This window comes from Nymphalis io, chromosome 29 (assembly GCF_905147045.1).
Source record: "Nymphalis io chromosome 29, ilAglIoxx1.1, whole genome shotgun sequence".
NCBI classification, from domain to species: Eukaryota; Metazoa; Arthropoda; class Insecta; order Lepidoptera; family Nymphalidae; genus Nymphalis; species Nymphalis io.
Window position 1 is genome coordinate 1,070,489 of NC_065916.1, and position 14,080 is coordinate 1,084,568.

The 14,080-nt window shown below is 36.0% G+C and overlaps 2 protein-coding genes across 14 annotated transcripts in view; one reads left to right on the forward strand and one right to left on the reverse strand.

Moving 5' to 3' along the window:
* Positions 1-5,494, reverse strand: part of LOC126779473 (zinc finger protein draculin-like) — a 31,863-nt gene extending 26,369 nt beyond the window's left edge. For all 9 annotated transcript variants that reach the window (XM_050503473.1, XM_050503478.1, XM_050503476.1 and 6 more), the window contains exons 1-3: positions 5,133-5,494; positions 3,502-3,667; positions 2,336-2,455 (exon numbers count right to left, since the gene is read on the reverse strand). In XM_050503473.1, the coding sequence (XP_050359430.1) occupies positions 2,336-2,455; positions 3,502-3,667; positions 5,133-5,285 (439 nt within the window). In that variant the 5' untranslated portion in view covers positions 5,286-5,494. The remainder of the gene's footprint in view (positions 1-2,335; positions 2,456-3,501; positions 3,668-5,132) is intronic.
* Positions 5,495-5,955: 461 nt separating this feature from the next.
* Positions 5,956-13,697, forward strand: LOC126779504 (gastrula zinc finger protein XlCGF26.1-like). Of its 5 annotated transcripts, none has more exons than XM_050503548.1 (5): positions 5,956-6,195; positions 7,141-7,289; positions 8,689-8,790; positions 9,430-9,609; positions 12,164-13,697. In XM_050503548.1, the coding sequence occupies exons 2-5, from the start codon at positions 7,277-7,279 to the stop codon at positions 13,273-13,275; spliced, it is 1,407 nt and encodes a 468-aa protein (XP_050359505.1). In that variant the 5' UTR covers positions 5,956-6,195; positions 7,141-7,276; the 3' UTR covers positions 13,276-13,697. The 5 variants fall into 5 exon arrangements, with proteins under 5 accessions (XP_050359505.1, XP_050359503.1, XP_050359504.1 ...); XM_050503546.1 differs by having other exon boundaries at positions 7,141-7,282; XM_050503547.1 differs by having other exon boundaries at positions 7,141-7,282; positions 12,167-13,697.
* Positions 13,698-14,080: the final 383 nt, after the last annotated feature.

Below are 14,080 nucleotides of genomic sequence, written 5' to 3' on the forward strand. Positions count from 1 at the left end.
AATAGGCAACTTTGACATTTAATAGACGCAATGTCATTTTATTTATTTATAAGATCACCAACAAAGAACACACAGACACATGATAGCACACAGTTCATAAAATAAAAAATAAAACAAGCGGTACCTAAAAAAAAAACAATGAATAAAAAAATAATAATGAAAACTAATATAGATAATTACGTATTACTTATTAATGGCATTATGGACCTTCTAAATTTAAGTATATTGTTGGTGAAGATGTTCACATCCTCGCCCATGTCCACGCAATTACAGATTATTTTATTATTAGGTCTTGAATAATCTATGGTATTCACTATGGATTCGCGAAAAAAGTTTCGTTTTCAATGTCCGCGAAGCTATAACCAGAACTTTGGACGTTAAATTAAAGCGTTTATAACAAGTTGAGTGAAAAAGTGTTTATAAAACAAAAAGAGACATATCAATCGAGAACTGTTTTTAGCGCATAATACAGCAGAGCTTGTTTATCTTAACTCCTTATTCGATAGGAAAAGGGTATGAGTATTGTTGTGTTCTATTTGGAAGAAAGTAAGCCTGTGTAACTACAAGTACGAGAGACATAACATCTTAGTTCACGAGATCGGTGGTGCATTGGCGACGTGAGGGATGGTTAGAATTTCTCACGGCGTCTATGCCTATGGGCGGCGGTGACCACTTACCATCTGGGCTAGATGGTAAGTGGTCACCGCCATTAACCCGTATCCGCCTACCTACCATGATTATCGATGTTATTTTGGAATATTTAAAGCATTAGTAAGAAGTAAAGAATAGAAAAGTAACGTATCCCACTTCTGGACTATGGCGTCCTCCTCGTATGAAGAAGAAGATTATTCCACGACTTCAACGAGGAGTGGTGGCTGCATGAGGCAGATTTAAATCCTAATAATCTGTGTAGATTACCTCACGGCACGGCTTGTAAACGCTGTAAATTTCTAAACTCTGCTCATCCTAAATACTAAAGGTTGTGTGTGTGTTGTGAATATTTTTTACGTCTTCACGCTTAACAGTAACAGCCTGTTAATGTCCCACTGCTGGGCTAAGGCCTCCTCTCCCACTTGAGGAGAAGGTTTGGAGCTTATTCCACCACGCTGCTCCAATACGGGTTGGTAGAATACACATGTGGCATAATATCAATGAAATTAGACACATGCATCCTCACGATGTTTTCCTTCGCCGTCAAGCACGAGATGAATTATAATCACAAATTAAGCACATGAATACTCAGTGGTGCTTGCCTGGGGTTGAACCCACGATTATCGGTTAAAATTCACGCGTTCTAACCACTACGCCATCACGCTTTATCAGAGCTTAAATATTACATAATTTAACATACTTTCTTTTCTCCCGTTTAACTGTTTTTTTTTATAAGGACGCGCGCGAAGCCGCAGTCCAAGCGGTAGTTTTTTAATATAACCCCACCTGGGGTTCGAACCCTCGTTGGTCATTCCACAAATAAATTGGATCATCGGATTTAAAAAAAAAAAACCAACATAGTCTTATATAATATACAAGAAAATGCGGAACTGATTCTATTTAAATTTGGCGTAGAAGTGGATCAACTAACTTTGTTACAGATAATAATTCTGAAAGACAATAGAACCAATTCGAACACGATTGCTTTCAAGCCAGCAGATGGTGGATAAGCAGAAATGTGAGAAACAAAACTCATGATCATAATAATAGTATTCTTTGTTTAATTAAGCTACTGCTTGGCCAGGGCCTCATCTCTTGAGGATATGTTCACCGTACTCCAATGCGGATTGGAAACACAAACTTCATCAGCCCTTGTCAATCCACTGTTGAGGCCTCTCCCGTAGCACTACACAGAGCTCGACCGCTCCAATCCCTGTCCACTGCCTTACGAATATCATCACCGCGCTACACTACGTTTGCCAACCAGTCTGCTCCACTGGTCATAGGTTCTACGACATGTGTGTTCTGCCCACCGCCATTCCAGCTTGCTAGTATTTTTTGGAATCGATGGCAGTGAGAAAATCCGAACACACATCACTCTACCTCATTGAGCTACCTTGAGCTGGTGGGCAAGACGTAGAAAACGGTAACGTTTCGGTTGCGTACACCATCACAAGTAGGACGCACTGTTTAAATACATTTTAGACTTAAGTACGAGCGATGAGAAAACTAGACCAAGTTTTGAAATCGGAAGCATTGACTGGAAACAAATTTAGAAGAATTTCATTTCTCATGACATTTTCCTTCCTCCTCTTTAGCTACACATAAGGGGGGGGGGATTTAAAGTTATTTAACTAGCATCAATTACAACTAGAAAACGCTAACAGATAAAAGCATCACTCACGGTCATCGTAATCGTCGTCATCACCAAAATCGGGCCGGTCGTCGAATTCCTCATCATCGCTTTGCTCCTTCTCCACCTTCACTCGCTCCACTTTCACCTCCTTGTCGAGGTCACCGCCCACTGTAAGAGGATCCATCGTTTTATTGTTATGTCACATACAGGAACATGAAATTCAGCCGTCCTGTCAGTAAGTAACAGCCTGTGAATGTCCCACTGCTGGGCTAAGGCCTCCTCTCCCATTTTTTTTCTTTTTGAGAAGAAGGTTTGGAGCTCGTTCCACCACGCTGCTCCAGTACCGGTTGGTGGAATACACATGTGGCAGAATTTCAGTGAAATTAGACACATGTAGGTTTCCTTACGATGTTTTTCTTCACCGTAAAGCACGAGATTAATTATAATCACAAATTAAGCACATGAAAATTCAGTGGTGCTTGCCCGGGTTTGAACCCACGATCATCGGTTAAGATTCACGCGTTCTTACCACTTACACTTACTCAGTAGAGTGACTTTATTTATTGGTAGAGCTTATGTCTAATCAACTATTCTACCGTCAAACAGCAGTACTTAGTATTCCTGTTATTAGCCAGAGTAATTAAGGTGAGTGAGCCAGTGTAACTACAGGCACATGGGACATAACATCTTAGTTCCCAAGGTTGGTGACGCATTAGCGATGTAATAAGCGGTTAATTTTTCTTACAGCGCCAATGTCTATGGGTTGACCATCTACCATCTACCACCTACCATCGGGTTGACCATCTTGCGTCCAACTACCTAATGCGGGTTTAACTGGGAAGTGCAGCTAGTTATATAAAACACTAAAACCTTCTTCGAAACTCACTTCATTTTCTGGTATAAGTTTTATGTAAATCGGTTCAGTAAGTCAGTCAGTCTTTAAATTAGGCGTTACAAAAATAAACATCATCTCATTTAATTTTATAGATAGACATACTCGCTCTGTTTCTCTCTTTCTTCTCTTGCCATTTCGAATTTATATTTGAAACTGCTCTGACTTGAAACATATATAAATGACGGGAATAGAGAGTTAACTTCTGTTCAGCTGTAGAGCTACATATTATAATATGTGATGAGTGGGTGGTAACCCCTCCAGATGGTCTTGCACAGAACCCTACCACCAAGCAATCGCTTACACAAAGCAATGACAATACCTTCCAAATCGGCCAGTGAACTACCGGGGTCTAAATACTGCATGAAGGTTCTTTCGCACTCTTGGACCTGCCTCTTGAAATCCGCCGCATCTCGTAGCCTCGATATACACGGCTCGCATATGAGACGACTGTGGCTGTTCGGACCACCAGATTGTGAATATGCTATCTGGAAAATACAAATTCAATTAATACATTTAACTTATTGAAAAAAAACAGTGTTTTCACCTTTTATAATTCGACAATAAATAAAATCATTATTCAAAATACGAGGGAAACATATAATTTGTGTTTGTTAATCCCTATTTCTAATTTCTTTCATTTCAGTTTATAAAAAAATAATAATTAATAAACAAACAAGAAGAGCTTCATGTTCTTGTACTAAGCACAAAAACCCGCTGGATTTCTTTAGCCGGTTCTTCTCAGGGCTGGGGCGTTTCTTTTCTGAACTGGTTGTGTTTTCTAGTTTGACTATCAAAAAGTAAGTGTAATGTCAATGCTGAATAAAGCATTTTAATTTTAACATCTGATATGAGTGATAATTTTCATTCCAGTATTTTTAAAAGCTAGAAATTCAGGTAAAATATTTTGTTTTATAAATATATAAGTAGACTAGTAAACAGGGGCCGATTAGGTCCTGGTCTTGTGCTCAAAAGTAAGCTAACCCCTACTCTCCGCTTCGCTGGTTGTCGGACCTATATGTCTTTGCCTTGGATTTGATAATTCTATTAAGTTGAATACAAAAAAATATTTATTTTATAGAATAATAATGTTTTTTTATAAAATAACAAGTCATTATTTAAAAAAAAAATTGATTCTAGAAATTTAAAAATACACATGTAAAAGCAAAATAATGTTCAATTGCACATAACTTTAAACAAATACAAAAAAACTACACGTCTCCGCAGGTGAGGGGGGTGTCTTTAGAAAGGGGCAACCAACCTCTAACAACAAACCTTATCGAAAGTAAAAAAAAAAATAAACATTAAGTAGGCTTTCAAGGTCTCGTATATTTAATATAGTCATGACTTTGATTATTTTTCATATTAATTTTTTATATGATGAGGTATTTATAAAAAGTGTATATCAGTGGCCAAGTTTTTGTCAAATTTTTAATATTATTTTAACAGAAGAGATGATAAATAAATACATTAACAACTTTTCACACTTTTCACACTTTTTGAGTATCTATAGGCACAAGGCAAAGGCATAGTGAAATACATCCAAATTAAAAGATTTTTTTTTAAATCATTGTTTTTATGTATTTTGTTGTATATAATAAGTAAATAATGACAATTTGAATTAAATGTTCCTAAACCCTTCATAAAAGAAATGTGCATTCATAGTTGAGAAAAAACGATAAAAAAATTGTTTCGTATGTAATATAGATATGCGGATTTCTTGAATATCAGGAAAATAAAAATTAAAATGTATCTTCTCTGATTCGATCCTATTGACGAGTTTTTACATTATTGATTTTGTAAGCCAACCAAATGAAATTGGTACAAGCTGCGTTACTCCTAGATCAATAACAAAGACAATCAGATTCAGTCGGGTTATACACAAAAAGTTAGAACGCCAGAAAATGGACGCCAAGTGTTAATAGCGGAATAAATGATAAATTTAATACTTACACTTAAATCAAATGTTTCAGACAACATGTCAGCATACACTTCTCTCTTGCCCATCCAAAAATATTCAGTCGAAATGTCTTTATAGCATCCTTCAGTAAGACAACAGCGGCACACAGTAGGCCCCGGTCGCCATTCCGTAGTTTTCGATGCCATTTCTCAACTTATTAACACTTATTTTCACAGAAAATATTTTTATCACATGTTTTTATTAACTTAAAATGTTTATTGTAACAAATTGTAGGCCATTATTTTACATTTTTCAAGTTATAACTAAATCTGCACAATGAGACGCCATCGGACACCGAAACAAGCGTCAAGCGTGAAGCATTGGTAGTTGCACTAATCGAGCGCCCGCCGCCATGGCCTGTGGCGCCACTGAATAATGGACTTCAAAAACCAGTTTTACCAACTGTATAAAATTACCAGTTCATTTTTAGGGACTACTGCTAGTTAATAATGAGTCAATAAAATGAATTTACTTTTCAATTAAGTTAAATTGATTTTGAAGAACATCGATGAATGCTATTTTCGTACGTATAGTTATTTAACATGACATTCGCAATATTTTTAATTTTCTTATGCAGTTTTATACAATAAATTATATAAAATCACCATTCTTATACAAAACTAGTCATTAACGGTTAAGTTGCTTAGCTTTTTAAAAATATATTATCAATTATCATTGAAATTAAATATGAAAATGAGATACTGTTAGTCAATAAATCTACAATGTGTGGATAGAGCTTATATATTGTACGTATCAGCTTATGTCAATGTCAGTATTCAGTTTATTATTATCATTTGACAATAATCAATATGCAACAACAACATTCCAATTTGAAATTCCAATTTCCATTTAATAAAATTAATTAATTTACGAAACAAACTAATTTATAATTATAAAAAAATGAATATTATTAAAGGGAAAGGGCCTATTTACGACCCAGGCATATGTAGATGTTGTGGAGCTGTTAAGAAATGTCGTCTTTTAAACACTGAATACGTAGGATTGGGTCGAAAGGAGGTGTACGCAGATATGTTTGTGGATTGTTTTGGCTTAGTGGTTTGTTTTTTTTTTATGTTTTAGTAGGAACTTTATAATACTTAAATATTCCTTTTGTATGAACGCTTGTACGGGCGATGAAAGACAATACCGTGAGGACACCTGTACACATATGCTATTCTCCCGCATATTTACCCACCAACCCGTTCTCGAACAGTGTGGTGACTGGTGAAATAAATAACATATTTCACATAAAACATAACACTGAAGCTTAACAAATATCATTAGACTTATTATCTATGGATCATTTGAAAACAACTTTATACCATATATACATTAATAACACTTGTAAACTTTGCATTTTGCAATATGGGACGTCACCATTGTTTTTTTTTAAATTTTATTAGGTAGGCAGACTGGCAAGAGGAACAGTTGATGGTATTTGGTTACCACTGCATAGACATTGTAATAAGTATTAAGCATCTCTTACATCTAATAGTAACCAATATTGGGAACTAAAATGTTATATCTCTTATGCTTGTGTTTATACTCCCTTACTCACCCTTCAAACTGGAGCACAACAATATTAATATTGCTGCTTGATGGTAGAATATGTGATGTGTGTTACCTACTCAGATAGGCTTGCACACAGCCCTACCAATGATTCAAAATAACATAAAAAGATAGTTAATGAGTGGTAGTGGTTAATACCATCAGGTGTTGCACGTTTGCCTCCCAAATTCAAATAAAAAATATACATTTAATTTTTTTTGTGTCTTAATAGTCCTTTTTCATTTTATTTTTGGAAAGCAAATAAGAAACTTGGTGGTAAGTTGTCAGCTTCACCATTAGAAACTAAAACTGTAAAAGCTATAAACAAGTCCTCACACAATCAAACCGATGTCCCTTGTACCAGTAATTACACTGGCTCACTCACCACTCAAATGAAACATTGAAGGTAGAACAAGCACATCTAACCGTCTAACGCACTTAATATAATTGCAGCTGTCACACTTGGACGGTGAACCGGAGGAACGTCTAATCTGTGCTACATGTGTAATTCGCTTGAGAGAGGCAAGCTGTTTCCGGCAACAAGTGCTCGAGTGTGAAGAGAAGCTCTTGAGATCGAAGATAGTCGTCCATGAAGGTTGAGAGTAATTATGAACATTTTTTTTAAACATTAAGCTACCAAGATACCACATGTTCTACGCCGTAAATCATACCAAGAGAGACTCCATGCTTTACAACTTACAACCCTTGAAGAAAGACGCCTACGCGGTGACCTAATCAAAACATACAAAATCCTTAACCACCACTATGACTTACCAGATATACAGAATATCTGCAACCCTAAAAACAACGATAGAACATACAGAGGGCACCAAGCAAAGTTAAACAGAACTCCAACCTGTAAACAAGCTGCACATAACTTCCTAAGTAACAGAGTGGTTTCTAATTGGAACAAGTTACCAAAAGAAATTGTTTTGGCCACTTCAGTTAATGCTTTCAAAAACCGACTTGATACCTGGTTAAAGTCACAGAAGCTGTCACTTCTGCAAAAATGATTTATTTTTCAACACAATTTACATAGACATATCAGCTGCTCGTCTATAAATAAATAATAATAATAATAATAGACAACACTGGCTAAAGTCCGGAAAGAAGTTCTAGTTGCAGCACAGACGAAATTTTATCCATCTCACAAATATTAGAACTAGTCAAGTGAAGTCAAGTGAAATCAGTATTACCTGCAAGAGTTAAGTAGAGATTCGAGTGGAATACGAACCCCCCTCCCCCCGAACCCCACGCTGTTTCCGCTTTCGCCAATGACGCATCAATTCTGTTAATGATGCGCTGACGTCATCCTAGCGAACTCTCAAGTTGACTCCAGTTGAACAACTCGGTAGTCGGTTGAAGGTGTACTCATCGTATAACCAATACGTAATTACAAAGAAGTCGAGATGGCCCAGTGGTAAGAACGCGTGAATCTTAACCGATGAACGTGGGTTCAAACCCGGGCAAGCACCTCTGAATTTTCATGTGCTTAATTTCTGTTTATAATTCATCTCGTGCTTTTCGGTGAAGGAAAACATCGTGAGGAAACCTGCATGTGTCTAATTTCATCGAAATTCTGCCACATGTGTATTCCACCAACCCGCATTGGAGCAGCGTGGTGGAATAAGCTCCACACCTTCTCCTCAAATAGGGAGAGGAGGCCTTAGCCTAGCTGTGGGACATTTACAGGCTGTTACTACTAAAACTACTAAATTACAAAGCGTTCACAAGAAATGTCAACACAATATTTTCAAACCGGATACCCTATATATATTGCTGAATCAAACGTTAGCGCAATTCAGAAAAATTGTTTTTCATACAAAAGTTGATATCATTTCTTGCGGCTTAGCTTTCTTAGGCTTGCGGAAGTGAGTGAGTGACTTTGTTAAAATAAGTTACATATAAGCCTATATATATATATATATATATATATATATATATGTTAAAGGGGGTATAAGCAATCTCTTTTATAATATTTGTGGGATTATTTATTGGCAGGTAATAAGAGCATTGAAGTGATAGCTGACGATCAAAATAATGAACAAGATGATTTTAAGCAACCGAACGAACAGATAGAAGTGTCTGATATCAATATCATTGGTAAGTATATATATAAAATTATATATATGAGATGCATGCTATTAGTTCTTTCATCTATATATATATATATATATATATATATTAATTAAATATAGTTTTTATAGAATAGATTAAACGGACGGGCAAATGGAAAAAAACCATTTAACTGATGGTACATGGTGACGACTGTCCATAGACATTGGCATAGTCATAAATATTAACCAATCTTGGGAACTAATATGTTATGTCTCTCATGCCTTACACTGGCTCACTCACCCTTCAAACCGGAACACAACAATACTAAATACTGCTGTTTTGCGGAAGAATCTTTGAAGAGTGTGTGGTGACCAAAGCCCTACTGACAGGTGATTAATGAATACCTTTGTCTTTTAATTAATGATAAACGGTAACTGTTGTTACTTGCTGGCTTTGCATTTTTTTAAAATCTAATTTAATTATTTTGTAAATGTCCCACTGCTGGGCTAAGGCCTCCTCTCCCTTTTTGAGAAGAAAGTTTTGGAGCTTATTCCACCACGCTGCTCGAATGCGGGTTGGTGGAATACACATGTTATTTTAAGTGAAATTAGGCACATGCCGGTGTATTGTAGTAAAAATTATTTTACTATTAATATTTTCCAAACAGAATTATAAAAATTCCAGTCACAGAGCCCTTACAGACGTCCTCGTATGAACAACCAGAAACGCCTTCGGAATATCCAAAATGTGAAGATAAGCCGAAGCTGAAGAGAAGCTTACGAAGCAAAGCGATGGCACCGATGGAAGTCTTGAAAAAAAGGAGTCGAATGACCACAAGAAGGATGACAGCAAAGAACAGGCATGGTATGGTATTGTACATCACTATCCCAAGTCTAGTCTTTTTTTTTACATTTGCCGGGAGGGCAAATGACTCTACTCCACCTGATGGTAAGTGGTAGTAGAGTCCAAACGCGACGACGGCCAGTACAGTCGGGAAGAATGTTCTGAACTAGCCGCCTTCGCCTTGCGGGCCGCAAGATGCCTCTTCACGCCTCGTTTGAAGGAACCCGGGTTATAAGACGTAAAGTCTTGTATATCTCTTAATCTATACCAATATTATATGTCTGTTTGTCCCGATTTCACAGCTAAACTACTGAATCGATTTTGATGAAATTTTGATACGAAGCAAGCTTGAATCCCAAGGAAGGACATAGATTACTTTTTAATCCTAACTACCTACTAGCCTACTCACAACGGGCGTGATGCCACGGGCATTAACTAGTACTTTTTATTCGTTAATTACTGTAAAATTATCCGGCATAGATCGTTATCCTACAAAACCTGGCGTACCGTCAAATTACATAAGTTCAATGATATTACATAGCCGCCCGCTATATTTTTAATATTAATATTTGGTTGTGAGAGATGTCGCTAAAAGTCACTAGAAGACCTTTCAAACCGGAACACAATAATACCAAGTACTGCTGTTTTGTGGTAGAATATCTGATGAGTGGGTGGTACCTACCCAGACGAGTAAAACGAATATATCAGTTAAAATTTTCACTGCCGTCTACCTGAATCCATACCCAAACGTATTTCGTCCTTATCCACGACTCAGTTTCGCTGCGCTGGGCATTTGAATTCAGTTTTGCGCGAGCGCCAAAGCACGCCAAACGATAGTGTGCGCCTATCTATTGTACATTTTTTTTTTAAATTAAGGCAAATAATGAAATATTAGCAAACTCAATCAAAAGAATTAATTTTATTTAAAAAACTTACCAAACGTTCTTAAAAATACGAAAATAAAATTATAAAGGTATTACAAAACCATATAAGGACCAATAGCGAGCCGCACGCAAGTCCCAGGTTCAAACCTTGGGATATTGTCACCATTCCCATCATAAACTTTGTTTCATTTGAGGAGTAAATTACTAAAATTCCTAATATTAGTAAATTCCTTGAAATGGGGATTGCTATTATTATAAAAAAAATGTTAATTGAATTTAAATCGTTTCTTAATCTTTGATTAGAGAAAGTTGCATAAAGCAGATTAAGGCGCTTTTTGGTGTAACAAAAATACAGTTATAGAATCAATTAAAATATACATTTTAAAAGACGTTTTGAGTCGAAGAATATCGCAAAGAACTTCGTTCCTGACGGGGGTACCCCGACCACACAATTTTTTTAAATTTCGTTTGCGTAACGATACATTTAGGTGGTACATATACTCCAATAAATAAGAATAAAATAATTAATTGTATTCTACTAGATATAAAAAACGGCATGCAAATTAGGATAATGGGACCCCCTATTACCATAACAGAGTATTATTTTCTTGGAATAGACTAGTTATTTCAATTTTTTTATATACAAAAATACCAATAATAAATCAAGTATTGTTGTTTTAGAGTTTACACTAATTCTGATATTAAAAATTGGTCTATGAAATATCATGGACATGTAATAAATATCGGTTTTGTTTCATGACCTAGTAGGAACTGGGGGCCCCATTCGATAGTGGAGCCCTGGGCACGTGCCCAGAATGCCCAATGAGAAAGAGAGGCCTGAAAAAGGATAATGTAGTTAGTATGTTATCAATAAATTTCTAAATAACATAATAAAGTTGTAGTTAGTAATTTTGGTAACCCTCTACGGGAACCCTTTCGGACACAGTGGCATCGCCCGACTGTTACACGTTCATCCCCTCGATGTACTCGAAAATGGAACATTCGTCAAATATTTTGCGAACGGGGTAGTTTTAGTAATAGAGTTCGGCAGTGAATGGTGATAATCAAGACGAGCGTAATAGTGTTCACATTTATAATTACAGTAATGTTGTTAGTGTAGTAGAAAAGTAAATCGTAGTCGCTGCATCATGTAAAGCCGGTCGTAAGTGTGGAGGCACCACAAGGTATTGTCACCATTAATATTCAACTAGATTTAAAAACAACCAATCAGAGCAAGGCTTTTACTGGTGGTAGAGCTTTGTGCAAGCTCGTCTGGGTAGGTACCACCCACTTATCAGATATTCTACCGCAACACAGCAGTACATGGTATTGTTGTGTTCCGGTTTGAAGATTGAGTGAGATAGTGTAATTACAGGCACAAGGGACATAACATCTTGGTTCCCAAGGTTGGTGGCGCATTGGCTATGTAAACGATGGTTAACATTTCTTACAATGCCAATATCTATGTGTTTATAATGTGTCTATAATGTGTTGGTGACCACTTCCTATTCTATTAAAAAAATTTATTATTAAAAAAAAAGGCTAACGAAAAGAGCGAAGTCGAAACAAGAGAGTGGCGGTTGTCAATAAGAAATGATTAAGTTTTAATGGTTGAGACAGATGATTATGCAATATTTCAACTAATAACAGTAATCGTGTATAAAAGTTTTTCACATATTTTTTTCTTTCAGCAGAAAATACAAAGATTAAAGACAAAGAACCAATCGTAAAAGAAAGTCTTGAAAAGGACAAATCGATACTAAATATAATTACGATAATTGAGAATTCCTATGCGTATCCATTTAACTCATTCTTCAATAATTATTATTGTTCGTACTGCAGACAAAAGTTCTTGGACTGTAGGAAGCTTCGAGATCATTCCTTGACTCACGATCCCGCTACGTACATGGAAATTCTTGTAAATAACACTCGTCTCGATAACAAAATATGTCAAATCGATTTTTACAGAATCGATTGTCGACTCTGTAACGAAAACATCGATACTATCGATACATTAAAGTATCATATTATAAATGTCCACGGAAAAACTATGTATCCTGTCAAAGAAGATTTTTTAAAATTTCGTCTAACACCGACGAATTTGAAATGCACAGAGTGTGACAGGACGTTCAGCTTTTTTCACACTTTGAAGAAACATATGGCGGAACATTTCGGAGACTGTATATGTGATGTGTGTGGGGCTCATTACTTCGAAGAACGAATGTTAAGAGCACACATGAAAAGCCACCAGGGATCTAACGCAATTTTTTCTTGCAAACAGTGCGGAAAATCATTTAAATCCAAATACAATTTGTGCATTCACATCGCTCGCTCACACACAAAGGAGGCTCGATATTTGTGTACTAAATGCGATGAAACTTTTTTTTCCGATACTCTTCGGCAAAAGCACATGATAGACGTACACGGCGAAGAATCAATTTTTAAATGTGATCACTGTGATAAAGTATATGTCAGCAAGAAGGCCCTACGAGATCATAATAGAAGAATACATTTAAAATTACTGAAACATCAGTGCAATTTGTGTGAAAAAAGGTTTTACTTGCCATGTATACTGAAAGAACACATGTCAAGTCATACGGGTGAAAGGAATTTTAGATGTGAACACTGTGGGAAAAGTTATCTGAGGCTAAGAGCTTTAAAAGTGCACATGCAATCACATACCAGTGAAAAAAAATATAAATGCAATATGTGCAACGCGTCCTATAGTCAAAATGTCTGCTTGAAGAATCATATAAAAAGGCAACACCAGCATTTAGAGTCTGAAGAGAGTTTTCAAGAATAATTATTTAATAATAATGTCCTCCTGACCGATTTCGGCCACGGCGGCCAATCTCAAGAGATATTAGCCAACTACGCAGGAGATATTATAGTGCACAAGTGTGTGCGCAAACACAGGTGCACTCTCTATTCCTTAACTCTCATAATCCGATAGGCCGCCAATCCGACACGACCGGAAAGAGTTCAGGCGCAGGACCAACGGCTTTACGTGTTCTAAGCAGTGTTCACACTTCTAACTTCCAGACTCCAGGCTGCTACTGAGAATTTTCTGACAGAAAAACCCAATAACTTTTTATTGGCCCAACCTGGGAATCGAACCCAGGACCTCCGGGTCTGCGGCCTTATATCAAGCCACTAGACCAACGAGGCAGTCATAATTATTTAAAAATAAGTAATAAATGCACATCCATAGTATTAAGTGTAACTTATTTATTAGATTAAGGACAATAAATTTTCTCTTAATTGAATGTAATAGTTTTAATTACACTGAGAACAAAAAAATATTATTTAATTAAATTCAGTGAAATAGATTTTTACATTTTTTGCAGATATACTTTGATTGTGTTTAACCACTCCCACGGTAATTTAACAATCATATAATGTTAAGTAATTCAGATCTATTTTAAAAGTTAATTGCATAACAAATGATTGGAAATCTCTAAAATGTTTGCGGTAAAAGAATTACTTTAAAAAATTATATAATAAATGTTAATTTTGTAAAAAATCTGAACAATTTAAAATAACAAAATGTTCAGGGTTTGTGTTTAATAATTTTCAATATAAATACACATTACCATTAATGTTTAACA

What these genes read in the sequence shown, in the direction of transcription:
- LOC126779504 (XM_050503546.1), top strand. Translation starts at nt 6,040, where the DNA reads ATGAATATTATTAAAGGGAAAGGGCCTATTTACGACCCAGGCATATGT. An exon ending in GTCTGATATCAATATCATTG is followed by an intron (nt 8,791 to 9,429) that starts GTAAGTATATAT and finishes TAAAAATTCCAG; the next exon opens with TCACAGAGCCCTTACAGACG. An exon ending in GACAGCAAAGAACAGGCATG is followed by an intron (nt 9,610 to 12,163) that starts GTATGGTATTGT and finishes TTTTTCTTTCAG; the next exon opens with CAGAAAATACAAAGATTAAA.